The 21269-nt window shown below is 39.4% G+C and overlaps 2 protein-coding genes across 2 annotated transcripts; one reads left to right on the forward strand and one right to left on the reverse strand.

Moving 5' to 3' along the window:
• Window positions 1-2107: 2107 nt before the first annotated feature.
• LOC140935354 (uncharacterized) lies at window positions 2108-12713 on the reverse strand. The gene is made up of 6 exons (XM_073384907.1): window positions 12431-12713; window positions 11009-11153; window positions 6455-8566; window positions 5137-5349; window positions 3646-4122; window positions 2108-2964 (listed from the first exon to the last, which is right to left on the reverse strand). Exons 1-6 carry the CDS (start codon window positions 12709-12711, stop codon window positions 2767-2769), a joined length of 3426 nt encoding a protein of 1141 aa, XP_073241008.1. The 5' UTR covers window positions 12712-12713; the 3' UTR covers window positions 2108-2766.
• Window positions 12714-12867: 154 nt separating this feature from the next.
• Window positions 12868-20539, forward strand: LOC140935347 (centrin-3-like). Its single transcript, XM_073384900.1, has 4 exons — window positions 12868-13154; window positions 14938-15052; window positions 18203-18394; window positions 20202-20539. The coding sequence occupies exons 1-4, from the start codon at window positions 12999-13001 to the stop codon at window positions 20243-20245; spliced, it is 507 nt and encodes a 168-aa protein (XP_073241001.1). The 5' UTR covers window positions 12868-12998; the 3' UTR covers window positions 20246-20539.
• The last annotated feature ends 730 nt before the right edge of the window (window positions 20540-21269 follow it).

The following is a 21269-nucleotide window of genomic DNA, read 5'->3' on the forward strand; positions in this document are numbered from 1 at the left end:
TTGTATGGAGAAATGTTCTTTGCTCACTAAATTACCAAAATGTACATTGAATATCGCTTTGAAGCTTACCTTTAGCGTCTTCTTGTTTTCCTTTGTATTCTGACTGCATTTCAGACCTCCTAGGCACTGTTTAAGGTCTTTTTTTGGAGCGACAGTTTTTCACCCAGATGACAGTAGAGAGAAGAGAAGAGAAGGTTGGCAAACCTCTCTTGACCGGCTCCGCTCTCGGCGGCGATAAATTCCGTGACATTTGCGACATGGAGACAATTCCACCAGAAACAGATGTCCTGATAAATAACGCACATTTTCCATCATTCACATCGCCAAAATTCCCATTTCGAAGGTCCTAAATCGCCAACGAAGTGGGCAATACACGGCTGAGGTGAGGCGTGTCGAGAGCAGACCCGCAACGGACTCCAACCGTCACGTCGACAATTCAAACCGACGCAGGCTGGCAGGGTCAAATTGTTCAACTGTCCAAGGACAATTGGAGCATTTAGCCTACTGGGCACAGTAACTGATTTTTCACTTCTCACATTGCACTTCGGGGTCGCGGAAGTCAAGCATCGCGTGTGATAGTGACATGTAATATCAAAACATGTCGCGTTGTTAATGTTTTGATCCGACAGTTTTGCCGGCTAGTCTAGTTCAAATCAACTAAAAGAGTGAAACGGTTTCAACGGCTTCACTTACTGCAAAGAGCTACGAATACGATTATTCTTTATGATGCTTTCCAAGCTAAAGCGCTTAAATGAAAATTCGGTGGACGATTGTTTTGTGTCTAAAAAGAAATGTGGCCTTGGCTATTCTCTTGATGCAAAGTTCTGGTAAGAAAAAATAATACCCTGGATTCGCCTTGATTTATCTTCAATTCTTAAAGTTGACTACGTAATACTTTTCTTGTTAGGGTCTGTCGTAATTTTGAAATTCACGAGGGCAGCTTCACTTCTAGTGATGAAATAATAGAGAAGTGGAAAAGCGATATAGAAAAGGAAAATTTTTCTGAGGCCGGTTTGTCACGCACTTCCATAGGGCGAATTGTCCATGACCTGTGGGGAGGAAAAAGTGTTCGTTTTAAAAGAGTTGGCAAACGGGGGGAGAAACCTACGTAGGGTTATATAAATATGAGGAAATCAGTGGGCACCACTTCTACTACCGGATCCATAAATGCGGATGGGAAAAAGTATTCTATCGACTCTATACAAGCAGAAGTTGTTTTAGAAAACTGGAGGAAATCAGTGGGCACCACTTCTACTAACTAGCCGGCAAAACTGTCGGATCAAAACATTAACAACGCGACATGTTTTGATATTACATGTCACTATCACACGCGATGCTTGACTTCCGCGACCCCGAAGTGCAATGTGAGAAGTGAAAAATCAGTTACTGTGCCCAGTAGGCTAAATGCTCCAATTGTCCTTTGACGGTTGAACAATTTGACCCTGCCAGCCCGCGTCGGTTTGAATTGTCGACGTGACGGTTGGAGTCCGTTGCGGGTCTGCTCTCGACACGCCTCACCTCAGCCGTGTATTGCCCACTTCGTTGGCGATTTAGGACCTTCGAAATGGGAATTTTGGCGATGTGAATGATGGAAAATGTGCGTTATTTATCAGGACATCTGTTTCTGGCGGAATTGTCTCCATGTCGCAAATGTCACGGAATTTATCGCCGCCGAGAGCGGAGCAAACCTTCTCTTCTCTTCTCTCTACTGTCATCTGGGTGAAAAACTGTCGCTCCAAAAAAGACCTTTAACAGTGCCTAGGAGGTCTGAAATGCAGTCAGAATACAAAGGAAAACAAGAAGACGCTAAAGGTAAGCTTCAAAGCGATATTCAATGTACATTTTGGTAATTTAGTGAGCAAAGAACATTTCTCCATACAACGTCTTATAATGTTCTTGCTGTATGAATAATTACTTAGCTAAGTAAGATAATGTCGTTCAGGGCACTCATAGTGAGCTTGGGATACCTGTGATAAAGGGTGACGACCGACAGTCCTCACGAGAACCTTGATATGATGTGGGCAAAGGATCGTGACAGCTGTCGATCATCATTTAACACCGACACAAAAATAATTATGATCTAGAGATTTCTGTGCATCATGTATGAACCCTTCAACCTTTATTTGCATAACTATAATTACACTATTGCAAAGGATAGTTAAAGTGAAAACGAAAAGCCGGACTTGTACAAGAGTCAAGTCAGTTTGTCACGCATTCTTGCTATAAGTAAGGGTGCTTTTGTATAACTCCTATCAAAGTTGAATGATAAGCATCTTAGATAGTTAAGTGATACACACAGTAGAGACCGGTTACTCCGTTTTTTCAGGATTCCTATGACAACAAGAATAAACCAATGAAGACTTCTTAGGTTTTAGTCAACCAATCAAAAACCAAGACATGTATCCACCTAAAAGTAACTAAACAAACTGTCAAACCGGTTAAACCACCTAAAAATAGTACACGACCTTATGTTAATGAGATTTCACCGCATTTGATTCAGGAGATAAAGACAAAAGGTTATGACGCCATCGGTGTTTATGTTCTCCACTTCAAACTAATGAAATTCAACTTAAAAAAGGAGTAACCGGTCCCCACTATACTACTTCAGTGTCTAGTATCGTGGGATATGCTAATCATCTCTTGCATTTTGACACGCCTTAAGGACTCGCCAAAATACAGTTGGACTGACACGATATCCCACGACAAGGATAACACTCTGGCACGATTTGACGTTAGCTCAAGCATAGCATGGCGTGAAAAACGTCATTATTTAAATATCCATCTCGGTTCTACTGGCTGCGCATAATAATCTGATACAAACAAGGTTCCTCTGCAAACTGCTACAATGGCTGACAGATGATCGTCGTTGACTTTGTCGCTGTACTCTAGTAGGACTTGCCGTAACGATGGGGCGTAAGACATGGATCGATGCGGTAACTGGTCCCCCAGGGATTTCGCTGTTTCCTAGGGAAAGAAAATGGTAATCAATTAACTAATACTACAAAGAGTGCTATGTTAAAGGAAGGAAAGTGCTCTTAGGAGAAAGAAGGGAGTCTTTTGGGATTTTCAATGGCTTGGTGCGTATATTATTAAACAGGCTTTGAGTTTTTGTCTTTCTAATTGCCGCAAAAAAAATTGGCAAAAGAGTACGATTGTACTGGAGGGGACATCCCTGATTCCAGGACTTTTTTCACACATTTGAAAATATATCATAGGTGGGCTTTGAACAGATGCTCCATGCACTTAATCAATCCTACTTTATAGTTGTTTTCACCAACAGTACCTGTCTACCATGCAGAATTGACTGGCCTGTTCCAAACTCGAAGATAGGCTACATGCAGCGATTGCGCCCATCTTGTCCAGTTCGTTTGACCTTATTTACCGTGGGGGCACTGCGTCCCTATCTAGGAGCCTTGAACAGGCTGAAATTTGACCGCCTTCGGACCCAAACTTCTAACCATATAGTTACAAATATAGTTACAAAAGCGGTCCCAAATCTTGAACGAAGTTTGCTAGATTACCGTAACTTGAAAACTGGGGTGGGGCGAGAGAGGGATGAAACTGTTGGCAGTGGCTTCTCTTGAGGTTCATCCTGGGCTTAAAAACGACTGAGCAAGGACATCGATAACTACAGTATGAGCTTACCGTGTCGCAGAATTTTAGAGCCAGTTTTCCTTCGCTAACATTCCTCAGAGGTCGTCTATTGGATCTACAAAGTTCTTCGAGCAGAAACCACTGCCCTAAATCTCCTATAATAGCCAAAAACGGTTGGGAAGTGATTCGCTTTAAACCACATAACACAGCCTTGTTCAGCTTTGTGCAGCATTGTAAAAGAGCAATGACACCTACGTCCGACAGACTGGAATTCCAGCTTACATCTATTTCCTTAAGCAATGGCATGTTTTCAGCCATGCTACCAAGCGCAACATCTGTTAACCCATCAATTCCAGCAATATTTAGATACGACATGTGACGACTATTAGCTGCCAGCGCATCCAGAGTGAAAGTTGAAGCCGAGCATTGACGCAGACTAAGATGCTGGAGGAAGGGACAGCCATTTGCTATGATCGACATTCCACTATCTGTGAGGTCTTCGCACCATGATAAATCTAAAACTTTTAACTGGGTAGAAAAGGATAGAGAAACTTGCTGAAGGCTGGTTTTCACTAGCGATGGAGTCGAAGTCAGCATTGTTAGCGGAGTCGTACAGCATGTAAGAGCGCTTATGACCTTCTGAAAATCAAAAATCAGAGTTCCAAGCAAAGTCATAAGGGCAACGGAATCGGAGTCGGAAGAAACAGAACGCTTCCACTTTCTTCCAACGCCGCCACGACTCCGTCTTTTAGGATCTATGTGAAAACCAGATTGTCGGAGTCGGAAGTAGAAGCGGAAGGGTAAACCAATCACATACAATGCACGTTCCCACGCTTTGTGATTGGTTTAGTTATTCTGCTTCTGCTTACGACTTCGACAACACAGTTTTCACTAGATCGTTAACGACGGAGACGTAAGCGGAATCAGAACGCCCCTTTCACTAGATCCTTAAGTCCTACACTTCTGATTACGACTCCGGATCTGACTCTGTCGCTAGCAAAAACATTGTTTTTTCACTTGACATGTTACTGCTTTGGCTTGATCACATTCACAACAATACAATTTCACTTTTAAAAATCTTGCATTATGGTGGTCACTAATTATATTAGACATGCTTTAGAAAGAAAGTCGTTGACTGCATAAGTTAATTCTGCCACATCGAATAAATCATTAAAAGGACGAACAGGCATAGGCCCGTTTCTAGCGCGACTTAATTGTGGGACGTAAAGGAGCACCAGGAACTAAATAGCCCGTGTAGCAGGTGCTTTTTTAAGAGGAAGGGGAGAAATTTGAAGGAAGCTCATGCGTTACAAAAAATAACCAAATATAATAACTGGATACACAGACTAGAGACAAAAAACAATCTTTGGCAATGGCCACTCCTGGGCTCCACTCCTCATCAGTAGTCAACTAATGGCATTAGGAAGGGAGGGGAGGGGACCCTGAATAGAACCACCTATGAGTCCTAATAATGCCCATTCCTATAGGGCAAGACTGCGCCCAGTAAGGATAATAAATCTACATCAAATGGTCGCATAGTACCTTTTCTCCACAACCTTTAGCAATACTCTGTAATGTTGAATCAGTGATAGTAGCTTCAGCCAAACTAAGTGTCTCTAGATTTTTTGTTCTTGTTAATGGCATGACTCCATGATCAGTCACATAACACATTCCCTTGAGGTCAAAACTGGTGAGCTTAGGGCAATGAACAGGAATAGTACTCACTGAGATGCTGCTGAGGTTTTCACAGTCAACCTAAAATCAAGTACATGACAAGTTGCAGTAAAATTGGTCTTTCGCAGCTAGTAATTAACGTGGTACAAAACCGCCAAGATGGAGAGCAAGAGAGAGACAAGCCAAACAAAGAGCTCATATCAATTAACCAACTGCCTTGGTTAAGTGGAAGGTGGGAGCCTGGGATACCCAGGGGCTTCCACTGTGGCCAGCCAGCCCCTAGATAGAACACTGCCCCCATAGCTGGCAAATTCCCACAACCCAGCCATGAGCCCCCATTCCAGGCACCCGTCACACTGACGAAACAGTGGAAGGAAGAAAAATAAGGGATGGGAGGTGGGGGGAAGACTCTAAAGCAACCACTCCACAGAGCACTGCAAAAGAACTCAGAGATCATGGCAGCGTACAAAGCAACCACGTACCATGTGAGCCTGCACTTAGGGGATTGAGTGCTGGATGCCCGCTAAGTACGTGAATTGCTTGACCGCTAAGCTTGTGAGCTGCTTGACTGTTAAGCTCATGAACTGCTTGACAACTAAGCTCGTGGACCACTTGACCGCTAAGCTCGTGGTGGTTAACTTACTTAAATTACATTTAACCAATTAATTAAAATGGTATTTTTTTTGTGTTTGTCTTCTCACAGGGCATCTCTTGCTCTCTAGCATGGGGGTTTTGTACCCATGAATATCTAGCTGCAAAGGGCCTATTTACCGGGCATTGTCTGGCCATTAATGTAACAGGGATAAAAATTTCTACAGGAAGTAATTTGAAAAAGATTTTTGTAAGAGTAGGTATTGAAAAGGCATAGATCAGGAGACTGCCAATAGTCTTCAGAGTAATGGAGTGGAGATGTAGACATAACAAATGAATCACACCAGCAGGTAAGCACATGGCCATTTTCTCCCATGCATTTCACTCATAAGCTCATAAGAAATATACACAACTAGTTTTCTTGGAAAAAAGCTGAAAATCACATATCATTTCCAAACGTTTTCAGGATCTTTAAATTGAGGGGGTAGGAGTTTGGTCCATAGAACAGAACAGAAGTACAGAAAGAGGAGGGCATATAACCCTGTGGAAAATTTTGCCTTGTGCTGTGTAATTGTCTTAAGATTGTAAATCATACCAAGCATAATGTTTCCAGTTCCTTCTCATTCTTTAAAAGATAGGTCAGCATCTCATCATCTAGTCCAGTCCATGAAACTGCAAAATTCTTCAAACGATTGCAGGCTCCAGAGAAAACCTTCAAACACACGACACCTAAGGGTTTGTTCTGATAGCATATACCACTGATGTCCAGACTTGTGATTTGCGGCTGATAGATCTGGGCTTGGAGCAAATCGCTAACTTGAAGGACTTTCCTATGGGATGGCAAAAAGTTGGAACTTCTAAAGTTACTTTGTTCCATCTCAGAACGTGGCCTGTGTAATTTGTTTTCTGTTACATTCTCACATGGAACAACTGGTGTTAAAAATCCTGTGTCTTCCCAACAAGGTTTGATGGCATGCCCTAAACCACTGTTCTTCTCATCAACCCATAGCTTTGAAGAGCTAGACAAATTTTGGCACAACTCATGAACAAGGTGTCTAGATCCATTATCTGTTTTGTTCACATCAAGCTTGAGAGGACAATCTGATTCTGCTCCTTGTAATATGTGTAATTTTCCACAAAAATTGCACCCAACTCTGTCGTCCACTACATGTAATTCCTTCATGTCTTTATGATCCATTTCTGTGCAAGGCATGATGCAAAAATCTGATTTCACATCTGTTATTTTCTCAAGTACAGTTTGGCATTGAAGATCAGTGGAATCTGCCCTTTCAGTGCTGTTGCAAGATTCAACACATTTCACCTCCTCTTGTTTTGATTTCTCACAAAATGTCACACCAGGTTTGTCTTCATTTACAGCAGTCATACAAGAAAGTTTTGCATCACTAAAACAGGTATTACAATAACTCCTCCCTAAACTGCTTTTTTCAACTACAGATTGATGGAAGCATGCATCATATTTCTTGCCCGCTTTCTCTTTGGAAGAATTTGAGATATAACTCTCCTCACCGAAGCAATCTTCAAAAATTTCTTCATCACCTCCACCTTCATGAAAATGTTTGCAAGAAAGATCTGCAGGATCTCTTGCCTCAACATCTTTGATGCTCCCTTGACAGCCCTGGGAACAACACAGCACAGTATCAGAGTTGGATACATGAGCCTCTTTACAGGAAGATTCATTGAATTCCAACAAGTTAGATGTTGAAGAATTTCCAGCTGGAGTATTCCAAAAAGATTCGCAATCCCTGGTTTCCACTGACAATGCACCATCAGCACCATTTTCATGCTCAGTGCAACATCTACTTTCAGCTTCTAGAGTTTCCTTACAACGAAAATTAATTTCTCCTGGAGGTGGAGGAAAACAGGTTATGAGATCAAACTCTTCAGAAGCTGTTTTGTAACTGTCATCACTCTCTCCATCAGATTCTGTTACACTGAAGTTCTCTAGACGTTTCTCTGATGCTGTACAAATTGAACACTTGGGACTACTTGGAATAGCATCCTTCAATGTTGACAGCTCAATTTCATTCAACAAAGTTTCATCACAGCCATGACAATCCATGACAGTTTCTGAAATAATGCTATCATTTGAAGTTGCACCTTGAAGGTCTTCTGACAGGATACTTGTAGGTTCATGATGCATTGTAAGTTCATTCTCTTTACTAAAAGCCATCTGTTCTACATTTTGCAGGTGTGTTAAATGTAGGTCGTTGCCTTTTGTACTTTGCTTATGCATGACAGAGGATCCACCATCAGTTGTTGATGTCAACAGTTGACCACTGCAGTTATCAGAAGAAATATAACTTCCCACTGCAGTGGAATTGACCAATGAATGATCAGCATCATGCAAAATTCTTCCTACCTCCTCCATATTTAATCCTGCAAGGTACAGCAATGCTGTGCAATTAACTCCTGTGCAGGCAAGATTAATGCTTCTCAGGTTAGCACCACACATGCTTGCAAGATATTTCACAGCTGTAGTTGACAGAGACTGGCACCCTGATATATCCACACTTGTTAGCTTACTTCCAGGAAGAATTACATTTTTGGATGCTAGTGAATTTGTAGTTAAGGTTGAGTTTGACTCACTCTTCATTTCAGGCCTGGACAACTCAAATGCAGCATCAGTTATGTGTCTGCAGCTGGAAAGATTGAGGTGTTTTAACTGAGGACAGCAGATCAATGCCACCTATGAAAATATTCATAATAAATTAACAAAAATAACTTGTAATAAGTATTGTGGTTTACTTATGTGTTTAATTAAGTTTTTTACAGTTGAAACTCTATAAAGAGGCCACACTTGGGTATTGGCAAGTGGCTGCTCAATGGAGATTGGCCGCTCAATAAAGGTTCATCATAAGTTAGAATAATCTTTAGCAAAAACATCACGTAAATTTTTTTTTGGAAAAAAAAAACACAACAGGAGTAGCATTACTACTTCGTTATCGGTTGTCACCTTCCATCTATGACTGTATCATCCTTCATTATAAAGCCAAACTAAGAGTATCAAGAGCTTAATGGTCGCTTAATAGAGATGAGAACAGTCAAAATGGTAGAACTCTTGTTGGGACAGCCAAAAAGTGGCCCTAGCCACTTAACAGAGGTTTAATTTCCCATTCTTTTCTACAGTTTATTTGGGGACTTTGATACCTGCCTTTTAAAGGGGCTGTGTCAGTCCAGTTCATTTTGTTTAATTTTGCCAATTACTCACCCTCAATCACTATGGAACTTAAAGTAAGCAAAGAAATTACATGTAAATGACAAAATCAGAGATCCAAGACAAACAAATATGTCTCCTGAGCATTATTTTTGAAGTTGCAAGCAACAGGGATCAAGTTTTCAAAAATCCTAATTTCAATCCATTTCAGTCTTTTTCAGTTTTGACCAACCGTGGCATCTGTTGTTTCTGTTATGTTATTTTAACGTTCCTTTAAAATTTTAAGTGGTTATTTTTATGTTTCTCTTAATTTAATAGGCATTTTGTAATTTCCTAATTTGGCTGAATTTCATGATATAGAAGGTGGCGACTTAATAAGGGTTCATTTGTAATTTCAAACCAGTTTTATTTTTCACTTCTTTTGTCTGAGTCTGAGACTTAATATCCATTAATTTAAACCATCTAGAACATTGTAACAGAAACTAAAATTCCACCAACCCTAAGTTTCAGGCTAAAAAAGGACAAGTAAACCACACAATCAGGACAGGTGAGCAAGCCAAAAAACTACACCAAATGGGCTTTTTCCATGTAACACAATAACATGCCAGAAATATTTCTGGTGTGCATGGTGTTCTGGTTTAACATAACAAAAATAATAATAATACCTCAAAATAGATATTAAGTACAACTAAGAAATGCTTGGAAAAAATCCAAGCCCTCAGCGGGAAGCGAACCCACGATCTTCCAGATATCGGTAGGAATCATAGTGAGTTGCCCATAGCTCAGTGGTTAGAGCGTCCCACCAGAATCTGGAAGGTCATGGGTTTGATTCCCACTGGGGGCTCAGATTCTTTTCTGGCAGTTTTTAGTTGTACTTAATATCTATTTCTAATTTCACTACACTTGGGTGGTTAATATTTTGACTAGTTGCACAAATTGTTTTTTATAAATAATTTATCCGCACTGGAAACTATTTACACTGTCTTGTACTCTTAACAAGCCATCACATCTGTCAAAACATCGCTTGGCTTAGTGACAACTGAACAGTTGCTTAACAAGAAAAGCACAGAAAATTGACATTTTTCAAAATAAACAGCTTTTTGCTAGTGTGGACAAGCACTAACTTGCTCTAAAAAGACTATGTCATTTTAGTTGGTCTCTTCTGACCAGGGATGTAGCTTAAGATTAGAGCTACAGGTAGGCAGGCTTTTTTTTTCTGAGCTGCACCTTCAAAATTATCCCATGTCTTTGATTTCCAGAGCAATTTGAGCTGATGGTGAGCTCTTTTTCAGCTGCTGAAATTGAAGAGTCGTGGATGAGAGGACAACAGACCTGCCCTCTTACGATACATTTTAACATGTGAACAGTAAGCTCGGACGTCAGCATACAAAGGGGCCACTGGCAGCTGCTCTCAGTCCATTTGTGAGCTTACTGTACCCACCCAACCCATGATGTGAATGATGTGGTGAGTGACGGTTGACCACAACACTGGGGTCTACGTCCCCTACTCTTTTCAAACAGTAGTGTGGGTTCTTTTACGTCCCACAAGAACCAGATAAGTGTAAGTGCTGTGAGAAGGGACCTACGGTTTTTCATCCTTATCCCAGAAGACTAGAAAGTCTAGCCGTTTGCAGATGTCACTGCAAAAGTTATTTAAAGACCCCGAGTGTTGATCCAGCCGGGGTTTGAACCTGTGACCTCCCGCTCAGCAGACCGGCGCTCTCCCAACTGAGCTAACCAGGTGGCGGTTAGCCTGTAACATCCCTGCTCTTCATTCTGGGGGTGAGAAGTTGTACACATGGTCTATATGGGCATTTAATTGCCACTTACAGTAGCTGGGTATGCTTTTTTCCCAGTTCTGAAAACAAAATTGCCTGAAATTCATTTTGGTCCTCTTTGGAACAGGTCCAGTGTCTGGTAAACCAGTGGTGCCAAGCCAAAGAAAATTTAGGCCAGTACACCCAAGTTTCCTACCTGAACAATGTCATCAGAAACAACTTCTGAGTTTTCCAAAGACAAGGACACCAGGTTTACTGCCTTGTCCTTGAGACAACAGAAAACAGTTGGGTGAAGGAGGTGAATGCATTCACTGAAGTCAAGTGCTTGAAGCTGATGACATCTGTAAGAAACATTCCAATGATCATGAAATGAGACTAGCACTTACGCAAAAATAACGCATTATTTTGATTAAATTCTGCGGCATTTATTAAATTTTTAGCAATTTCAATGCAGCGTTTATTGCTAATTTTGCTTCCATCTGCGGTGTTTATTCGAGGGCAGCATTTAATTGAGTAAATACGGTATACCAGTCACCCCCGGCATGCCTTGGGAACATTAAAGATGCCACAAAGTCAGATCATTATTTTGTCCTGATTAAGTCTTATTTATGGCGTATTTAGAGCATTTGAAGGAAGCTTACTGTTTACTAAACCATAACTCAAGTCTGCCTCTCTCCACTCTACCAGTATTTGTATTTGATTGGTCACTAGAGACCTTTAGATTCAAGGACAAGGACGACTACAAGTTCGAGATTTGACTTAAAATTTTTTTCAGGTATTCTCAAATTAAAGACACCCCACAAAGCTTCATTTTTCCATTTCTCACTAGAAAAGTTAGCACTGCTACCTTTAGTGAAGGAGGTTACATCCTTTCCTGATCGCAAAATGATAAAACTTCTAACATTTGATAACTTGTTTTTGCTACTTCGATATTTTCGCTAAAAGTTGTGGTAAAATGATGACGGCTACTACCTTTTCCCACTAAAATGACGCTGGTTCACATGCAAGTACTACTTAGTATTGAGAAAATCTCCTATTCATTGTCGTACTCGTCTTAGAATCTAAAGGTCTCTACTGTGGAAACGTGAGGAATAATAAACAATTATTCCTCGAGCCCGAATGAGCTCTGAGTCAGTTGCCCATGAGGCCGCAGGCCGAATGAGCTATTGACTCGGAGGCCATGAAGGCAAGAGGAATAATTGTTTTAGTAAAATCCAACTCGTTAGTCAAACATATCAAGACAAAACAACTTTAGCTAGCAAAACGCAATTCAGTCGCCATTGTTTTGGTTTTCAAAGCCGGCACTTTTCGCTACTAGTAGGCTATAACATATAGCCTAGTAGTAGCTCAGCCAATCAGAACGCAGCATTGATAATAGACCACTAGTTGGATTTTAGTAGAAGGGGATACTATGGGCACTTTTATAATTGCAACTACTAGTATTTTATCCCTCCTGTTGAATATCGGTCGCACGCCTGCTGTCAATTTCCCATATCAGGGTGCCGTAGCCTTCGATCATTCCCTCTTCGAATGATTTCAGTGATTATTTTCCACATGCCAAAACAAACAAACAAACAAACAAACGCGCCTTTATCTCAGGTTGGGAGCATCAACTTACTTAGCGATGGCTTGTCGAAGTCCACTGTAGGACAGCCGGCTGCACCTCGTGAGTTTCAAATGTCGCAGATGTGGAGGTGACAAAACAAGTAACAATTCATCTGTGAGCTCACCAGGAAAGTCTTTAATGATCTGCGATAAAATCTCGTCACCGAAAATACCTTGACCAAAACTTTCAAAATACTCAAGCATCACCAGATAATCTCGAGAAATATCACTACTACAGACTAAGTACTTCAAGATAGTGCGGTTTACGATAAAACGTAAATCTGGCGGCTGCATAATTTTGAAGTAAACCTTAACTACAAAATGACCAAAATGTAAACATGTTCAAAACGCTCTCGCGCGCCATGTTGAGCCTCGTTATGAGGGTGGATGAAAACGAGTCAGGATTTTTCTTATTGATCAACGCATGCGTAATACGGGTCTAACCGCCGTCGCATTTGCGCGTCTTTTCCAAAGCAACAAGCGTGTCTGTTGTCCTGTATGGACCACAATAACAACAGCCAAAGAAATTATTAAGAAAGATTTTGATATAATCAAATCATAACCTGCAAGGTATTGGAAAAATGAGTCTGTCGTTAAAGACGCCCGATTTTAGCAAGGGAAGAGGATCTAAGGGCAAACGGCGCGAACTTGGCGAAGAGCAAAAGCAAGAAATCAAAGAAGCATTTGACTTGTTCGATACAGATAAAGACAGAGCAATAGACTATCATGAACTTAAGGTAACGTTCCTTTTTATTTTATGCGTTTGCATTTGTCTTCTCTGCTGTGATGATGTCTTTAGTGAACGTTAGGGGTAACGTAGGGGCAAGATCGAGGCTAGCATTGTAGGTTGGCGCGTAAGGGATTTTGGAAATTGCTGTCCTTTGTTCGCTAATGATTGTGTGACCTGCCTTTGAGTTCGACTTTTCACTAATTGACCTTTTACCAAGTAATTATTCTTTGGGCCTTGAAAAAACACAAAGGGATGAAATTAAACCATTCTTCAAGGGCACAATGGCTGGGTAACATAAAATGAAAACGTACGTTTTGCGGTCTGTCTTTTCTCATCTTGTGACAAGACGGCATTGTACGTTTATAAATATTTTTTTTAAATTGGGGTTTTATAAGATTCGTGCGCTCCTTTTTTTGTTGCCCCTTTTGTCTTTTTCATAACTTAATGTCTTGGAAAGAAAGATATTCTTGGCTTCCATCGGGCTAGCTGATCGAAGTTTCAGAAATATTTGCATACTTCTCTCGGTATCAAATTTCCTGTTCTTTGTGATAAATAGTTGAAGAAATTAGCATGTTAACTTACATTAATTGAACTAGGCGAAGATCATCTGAAGCCACCCTTTTTCGTGTTTAGTGTATTTGATACTTATAATGTAGTATTCTTAGAAGTCTCTAGTTCAGAATGTTGAGCTTGCTTTCAATAATTGCCAACTATCTGTAATAGAAAATCTGACTTGGTTTAATACAACTGAACTTGTACATGTACATGTACTTGTCTAATCTGGAGATAGCAGAGAATTAATTTTGCACCACATTTCCATGATGGATTGTTTTTGTGAGTCATATTCTCTTTGGTTTGAGAGATTGTTCAACAAAAGTACAGTAAACTCGTAAGTGATTATTATTCCTTTTTTTAATCATACTTTATTCAACTTGTCAGGAATGTAATTCATAGTCATGACAACTTAAGTGCCTTGTCAATTATAAGTTTATGCCATTAGTGTGTCGTTGATTACTTGTGCAGCCGTACCACTGAAATTATGTCTTCCTCAATTACTTTTACTTTACTCTTTTGTATATATGTTACAGATCAACTTAGGTTAAATCAAAATTAACCTAAGGTCAAATTTGACCTGTAACATATGTATTATTGCGTAGTCTAAAATAAATGTTTCCTGCTACTTGCTAACAGATTTACTTGTTTTTTTAGAATGTAATGCGTGAGTTTGAACAATCTCAAGTAACTCTCTCAAGTTTGACCTTTTTCTGTTGCATGGGTAAATTAATTATTATAGGAATTTTTTTTTTGGAAATACCTTACATTTGAAGATATCAAGGAATCACATATAATATATCTTGCCATCATCAAATAGTTTATTGTGTCTTGTGAATGTGTTATCCTGGTCAAAGTCTTTCAAGGATCATTTAAGCTTGAAGATCTGCATTACAATCCTAGTGCATATCTTTGGGGATCTTTATAAAAATCTCAAAGATCTTCAAAATTCTTACCAAGTACATCAAGGTTCTCACAAAGATCTTGGAGGATATTTGAAGGTCTTTACATTGTTTCTTGAAGATCTTTGTGGGAATCGTAAAGATCTTTGTAAAATCCTCAAATATGTTCTTGATCTTGTGTGCAGTAAGTGTGACCTAAATAGGAGCAATTTATTAATGTACATGTACTGTATGAGACCTGCTGAGATTTTGATTTCTTATTATACCAGGTAATGCTACAGTAAATTTACAGCTGCATATTAACATTTGTTATCTTTATTAATTTATATGTTGTAGGTGGCAATGAGGGCTCTTGGGTTTGATGTGAAGAAAGCAGATGTTTTAAAAATCATGAAGGATTATGACAGGGAGGCATCAGGGAAAATCACATTTGATGACTTCAATGAAGTCAGTAAGTACAAGAAATTAAAAATATTAATGTCATTTGTGGCAAAGTAAGCCTCCAGCCAGAAAAAGTTATGTTGACTCAAGGCTGCTGCCTAAGAAATTTTTTTGGGAGCCCTTCAAAGTTAGGAGCCCGTGCCACATTTTTAGGAGCCCAATTAAAAAAAATCAGTAACTTTTATTAAACATGTCAAACTTCTGGCACACGATAACTGGTGCACTAATTGGTTGATCGATTTATCATTTATCCAACTCTAGGGTACAAATAGTAGCATTATAGTAAAAGGTCAATTCAAGGGCCAGTCTCCTTTTTTTGATCTAGAGGTTTCTCACTTCGTGGTATTTCAAGAAGAGAACCCTGTATCTGAACTTAGTTTTAATTAGTTCACCAGAATGACTCTACTGATAGTGTCTGTATCTTAAGTTGACTGTCTCGACCAGATCCTTGAAACTTGATTCATGCTTCTCGGAACCTAAGTCTCCCTTTTGACCCGTCACACAATGCTAAGGAGCATTACGTGACTAGCCTGTACACAGATGTTTTTATACTTTTCTTTTCTGCCACCCCTACCCCCTTGCATTGGTGGTCAGTAAATCCCCCACAGGTTTTTGTTTTTTATCACGCATGCTTGATGGACTCTTAAGAGAAAATAGAGGGTCTGTGAACAGGCTATTGCATGATGAGACAAAACTAGAAGAATACTTAGAGTCGAACGAATCAAGTTTTGAAATGCGAAAACCTTGAGTTTTGAGAAACCAGCAATTTTATATTCACCAAGTTCGAAAGAATTTCGAGAAACGATTTACACGGTATCTCTCGAAAAACATAACAATAATCATTTGCACATACAGCGAACGCACCAACCAAAAGTACTTGTGTGTACAATTTAAGCTAAGTTAAGTTCAAGTTTTTAGGTGATAAAAAGGACCAATGGAAGGTTTTTTATCTTGAAGTTCGGAAAATTGACCCAGTATTTTTGTATCAAGTCCATCTTTTGAACTAACTGTTTTTATATTTGTGAAGGTTTGTATTTATGTGCATTGCGTGCGACAGCATAAATCATTTTTAAAAAATGGAATGTTTTTGCAGCAAGATAGAAAATGTTACAAACTTGCAAAAGTATTGTAAAACTTGCATGCCATATGTCACATGTAATTTGAAACCTCTTGCTTTTCTACGGATCATGACTTTTTATCAGTTTTTACTTCATGCAATAGCAACCTAACATTTCTAATGCCACTGAAAAGTCATGATTTTATTATGGAAGGTTTTTCAAAGACTATAAATTCATTCGAAGCCATTTTCAGACGAGAAACTTCAACTGCACTGCAGCGGTAGTCCGATGACCAAATGTTTTCCGTTTTCATTTCAATAGTGCAGAATGAGTAGGGAGTTTTGTTGTTTGTTCACCAAAATTTATCCTGAGAATTATAAGTTTGAGGTGCCCTTTTCGGGCTTCCTGTTTGAAATTTTGGTCGCCCGAGGGTAAATCGTAGGTACCTCTGTCGATCGGGTTCCCGTTAGACAGCAGCCTTGACTACTTCAACGTCTCTTCATTATTGAAATAAACTTCTGGGCTGAGCCGTACAAAATTGGGTTTAGATCACCCAGGGTTAGTGAGAAATTTGAGGTTCAGAATGAGGGTGATGTGAAAACTTAGAAAGCAAATTCAGTTTACTTCTTTTTGTCCTCAATTTGTTCGTTGGATGCTGTACAAAGAATTATAGAAAGTTATTCGAGAAAAGGCATTTGAATAGCCAGGGACCAAGCTCTGTAGTAGGGGAAAAAATAGGGTGAAGCAAATTTTCTACAATACTTGATTGCCAACAGGGTTTTCAACTGTTTTGTAAAGTAGCGGACATACTTCTGAAAGCACCGGACGTGAATTTTTTCTTGGGGCCGTAAGGCGCGTCGCGAGCGCCGAAGGCGCAAGCACCTAGGGGGGTCTGGGGGCATGCTCCCCCAGGAAATTTTTTAAAATAGAATACTCAGAAACGCCATTTCCAGCGTTTCTGGAACCAAGGAAACAGTTTCCTAGGCAATGCTGGCGCTCACTAAAATTCTCTTTAAAAAGTAAATTACTGAATGAAAATGGTCAGTTGGTAGGGGGAGGGGGAGGGAGAATGGCAACAACAGAATTTTGTTTTACCTGGGGATTTCCCTCAAGACTTGGCCGAGCAGGAATGAGAACGAAATAGTCACTTCAATTCCGTTTAAATGAAGAGGGGAAACCAATAAAATATCCCGCCGCTCAATAAGCAAAGAAAAAAGAGTTATATGGCCGTTTTGAAGAATGTAATTGATTATTCTGTTATCCTCTAGTCAGTATGTTCATGAGATGCCTTAGTAAGGAAAATATATAATACAGTAGTAAAAAAAAATCGCCAATATTGATCTCAAAGTACCGGACGTGGAATGGCAAACGACCGGACGAAACGTCCGGCCTCCGGCCTCAAATGAAAACCCTGTGCCAAGCTGCCTACTTTTACATCCTAGCTGTCTACTTTAAAACTTAATGAGAGCTCTGAAGTTTAATCCTGGATTAGCAATAATCAGCCTTCAAACAACTGGCCCTTGTGACTTGACTGTAAATGATCAGGAGGGACAAGGAAGAAATTTGCAAAAGGCGGCTTAGATGTGAAACATTATTTTTGTAATTTTATAGCTTTTATTAATTGTTTCACACTTAAAGGGTGAATACAACACAAAAACACTGCAAAAAATTAACAATTGAAATTACTTTAAAAATACTACAAAACCCTATCCAAACAAATTTCACTGTACGCTATTAGTGTATGCTTAGATGTGAAACATGCTTAGAATGTAATTACACCATGAATCTCAGGAACTTGATCCTTGTAACCTGCAGATTATGAGCCACTATTAAAACTGCTGGCCAGTATTGCTTCCAGCTAACTTCGCCTAAATTACGTTTAAGCCACATTTTTTTTTATTGAATTCAATTTTTTTTCAGAATGATGTCATTTCAGTGCCAAGAAAGTACATGTAGATTGCATACTGAAAGTACATGTAGAATACATACTGATGCGAGAATTTTGAACCAGTCTCGCAACCCTACATCCTTAATTAACTGTTCCACAAACTACATGCAACACCATAATTCACGAAAAAGGTTTTCTACTCATTATGTTTTAGTGACAGACTGGATGTTAGACAGAGATCCTCAAGAGGAAGTATTTAAAGCATTCAGACTATTTGATGATGATGACAGTGGCAAGATTAGTCTCAGAAATCTAAGACGAGTAGCTAGAGAGCTGGGTGAAAACATGACAGACGAAGAGTTGCGTGCCATGATTGATGAGTTTGATAAAGATGGAGATGGTGAAAGTGAGTCTTTTAAAATTTGTAGATTTTTTTGCTTAAATATTATATAGGCAGGAAAATTATTTAGAAAAACAACCTGTATTGCTACACAGTAATACCGTTGTGATTTTTAATACTAGTTTCTCCTTTGACAGTACAGTTGTGACTAAAGAAAACTTACACTTGAAAAACAATTCAATACTGACAACAATGAGTGTGTCGAACGAGAATGAAAGTTAATCTTTAATGAATTTGTTAAATGCGCAATGACTTACATGTAACTGGAATACGACTTAAAAAACTTTCTTACCTGGAAAAAAAGGCTCTTAATCCGCACTGTTTTTGTTTTGATTGACGTTAAAACTGAACGTTCAACACGATCGTGCATTGCACAAAAAGTACTTTTTTCGTTTGTAACATATATTTGCATGTGTCAGCGTGTTTATTACAAAACAGAAGAGTCTGGGATGGAGTAAAACATCGAAACGAAAAAGAACTCGTAGAATCCATTGGGAGAAAAGACCGATTAAGCATACACCGTCTTTCTAGTTCGAGTTCGTAAGTATAGTAGGAAGTAAGTCAGTCGCACTGTGCTTTGGGTTTTACGGCGCACAGGTGCGAGTACATATGAATTTTTAGGCACACAAACAAAAATCCAGTCGCATATGCGACCAGTTAGTCGCTAACTTTGAGCCCTGAGTATGGAAGAATAGTTTCTGTATCCATGGCATGCTTGAAGAATTCCTTTTTGTGTCTTTTCTCTTCTTTTAATTTTTGTCTTATTGCCCTCGCTCTTGACAAATGCCGTAAACTTCTTATGAACAACTAGACCATTCTCTGATTCATTTAGAGGAAAACCTAGTAAGATACTGCTCTGCCCTGCAAACAGCTAGACCTTCAAGTGGCTCGGATGACCACATAAAATGGAAGTCCCTTCTCCAGTAGAAGATGTAAAAATAGTGTCCTCAATTTTGTACTTTCATGCTCAAATAAAGTGAATTTTATGTACATGTATTATTATTATTATTATTATTATTATTATTATTATTATTATTATTGTGGTCATCATCATCATTAAGAAGCCTCCCCCGAGTAAGTTCCCATTAGCAGAGAAATGCCTTCACCCTGCCTCAGACTCCCAGCATGCATAGAAAGTTGTGTCTGATAGCCCTGTGTGTCTGCGCATTTGAATATATTCATATAGATATTTGCGCCGAATAAGTAATAAATTATTAAATTATTATGTGCTAGTGGAATTAATTTTACAATCAGGCTAGTAAATTCTGAAGGAGTGAGGAGAGACAGGCTATTCACAAGCTACACTTGCCCAACAAGCAAGTGCTTTGACTGGGAAAAGTTTGTTTTTTGGATGGGTGGTTGCTAATGGGAGGTGGTCAGTCAAGAGAGATAATTGCACAAGCACTGTAGCCTGTTCCAGGTGTTCAGGTAGCCCCCCAACCCCACCCTCTTGCGGTTTTTTTCTGCTCACATCTTTTTGTGTTAAGCCCACAATCTGAACGCTTGGAACAGGCTAAGTTACACATGGAGGGTTGAGTGTATGTACATTGGAACTGCTACCGGTAGGTCAAGTAACCATTGCCTGCTAAGTAGTATAATATCATGTTGCCCTGTTACAGAGAACCATACTGGCAAAAAAAAGAAAAAAATATTGTGCACAGAGGCATGCCTCTACTCTTTCAACAAACGCTTTTGCCATAATCTGGGACTGAAGTGTTATGAACTCCTCTAATTTTGCTATTCATCATTCAAATGACTTTCATATGTTTATTCATTATTCATTCATTTGGTTATTTATTATTTTCTCCTGTAGTTAATGAAGAGGAGTTCCTGGCTATAATGACTGGTGATACATGAAGAAATGTATACTAAGAAAGCTAGTACATTTTGTTCACACATCTTAGGACATATATTTTTTTGTAAAAAGAAAAAGACAAAAATATGCAAACAAATGCTGTACATTAGATTTTTTTGTGGTTGTACCTATTTTATAAAGCCAGGGCAGATGATGTTTGACATGGGTTTTTTAAGGACTACTGAATAAATGGTTAATAATTCAGGCCAATGTAAGCACAGCCTTTCAATGATTAAATTATTTGATTTTACCGAATGAACACTGTTAACCCGACATTAATACAGAATATACTGTTATTGTTTATTGTATGATGTATTTATTAACCAGGCAACATTGTAGAGAATATTATTACCTTTTAAATTAAAAGAATGTAAAATTCAGTGCACTGAAAGCCTTATTGTGAGTGTTCATGAGCAATAGGTTGTACATGCATTGCATGCATTCTTTGAACTACCTGAATGGCTAAAAACTGTAGACAATTAGGGTTTAGTTAAGTTCGGTTCTCCTGGTTGACAAGCATATAGAACTATAAGCCATTTTTTTGAGCACAGTTAAACTCTCTACAATGGCCACCTTGGGGACAGAAGAAAGTGGCCATTGTATATTTTTAGGTAGCCGTTGTAGAGAGGTTTTAAACAAGAGTCAATGTATGGATTTTTTTTCTGCCAGAACGAAAAAGTGGCCGTTGTAGAGAGGTGGTCGTTAGCGGAGGTTCGGCTGTAAAATGGGGAGCACGGAGCCCTAGAAGAAAATAAATAAAGTAGTTTCTCATTCACCCACCTCCACCTCCTCCTTACGCTTGCGGTCAACAAATCCTTCGCGGTATTTATTAGGGAGCTTTAGCATCGACGACGGCGACGGCAGCGAAAACGTCACTATTAAAACGAATTCCCGTTTTTTCTTTTCTTTTCGCGTTTATTCCAAATAGCCTGTGAACAGGCCTTTGGTCGTGCGGGGTGGGAATAGCACGTCAATGGCCAACGTTCGATATATTTAAATTCTAACACGACTCCGAGGCTTACTAGC

This window comes from Porites lutea, chromosome 4 (assembly GCF_958299795.1).
Source record: "Porites lutea chromosome 4, jaPorLute2.1, whole genome shotgun sequence".
NCBI lineage: Eukaryota > Metazoa > Cnidaria > Anthozoa > Scleractinia > Poritidae > Porites > Porites lutea.

Excerpts from the sequence above, each read along its gene's own strand:
- LOC140935354 (XM_073384907.1), bottom strand. The coding sequence starts at position 12,711 with ATGCAGCCGCCAGATTTACGTTTTATCGTAAACCGCACTATCTTGAAG. Across the intron at positions 11,154-12,430 it reads CTTCGACAAGCCATCGCTAA|ATGTCATCAGCTTCAAGCAC; the intron begins GTAAGTTGATGC and ends TGTTTCTTACAG. Across the intron at positions 2,965-3,645 it reads CTCTAAAATTCTGCGACACG|GAAACAGCGAAATCCCTGGG; the intron begins GTAAGCTCATAC and ends TTCTTTCCCTAG.
- LOC140935347 (XM_073384900.1), top strand. The coding sequence starts at position 12,999 with ATGAGTCTGTCGTTAAAGACGCCCGATTTTAGCAAGGGAAGAGGATCT. Across the intron at positions 13,155-14,937 it reads TAGACTATCATGAACTTAAG|GTGGCAATGAGGGCTCTTGG; the intron begins GTAACGTTCCTT and ends TATATGTTGTAG. Across the intron at positions 15,053-18,202 it reads TGATGACTTCAATGAAGTCA|TGACAGACTGGATGTTAGAC; the intron begins GTAAGTACAAGA and ends ATTATGTTTTAG.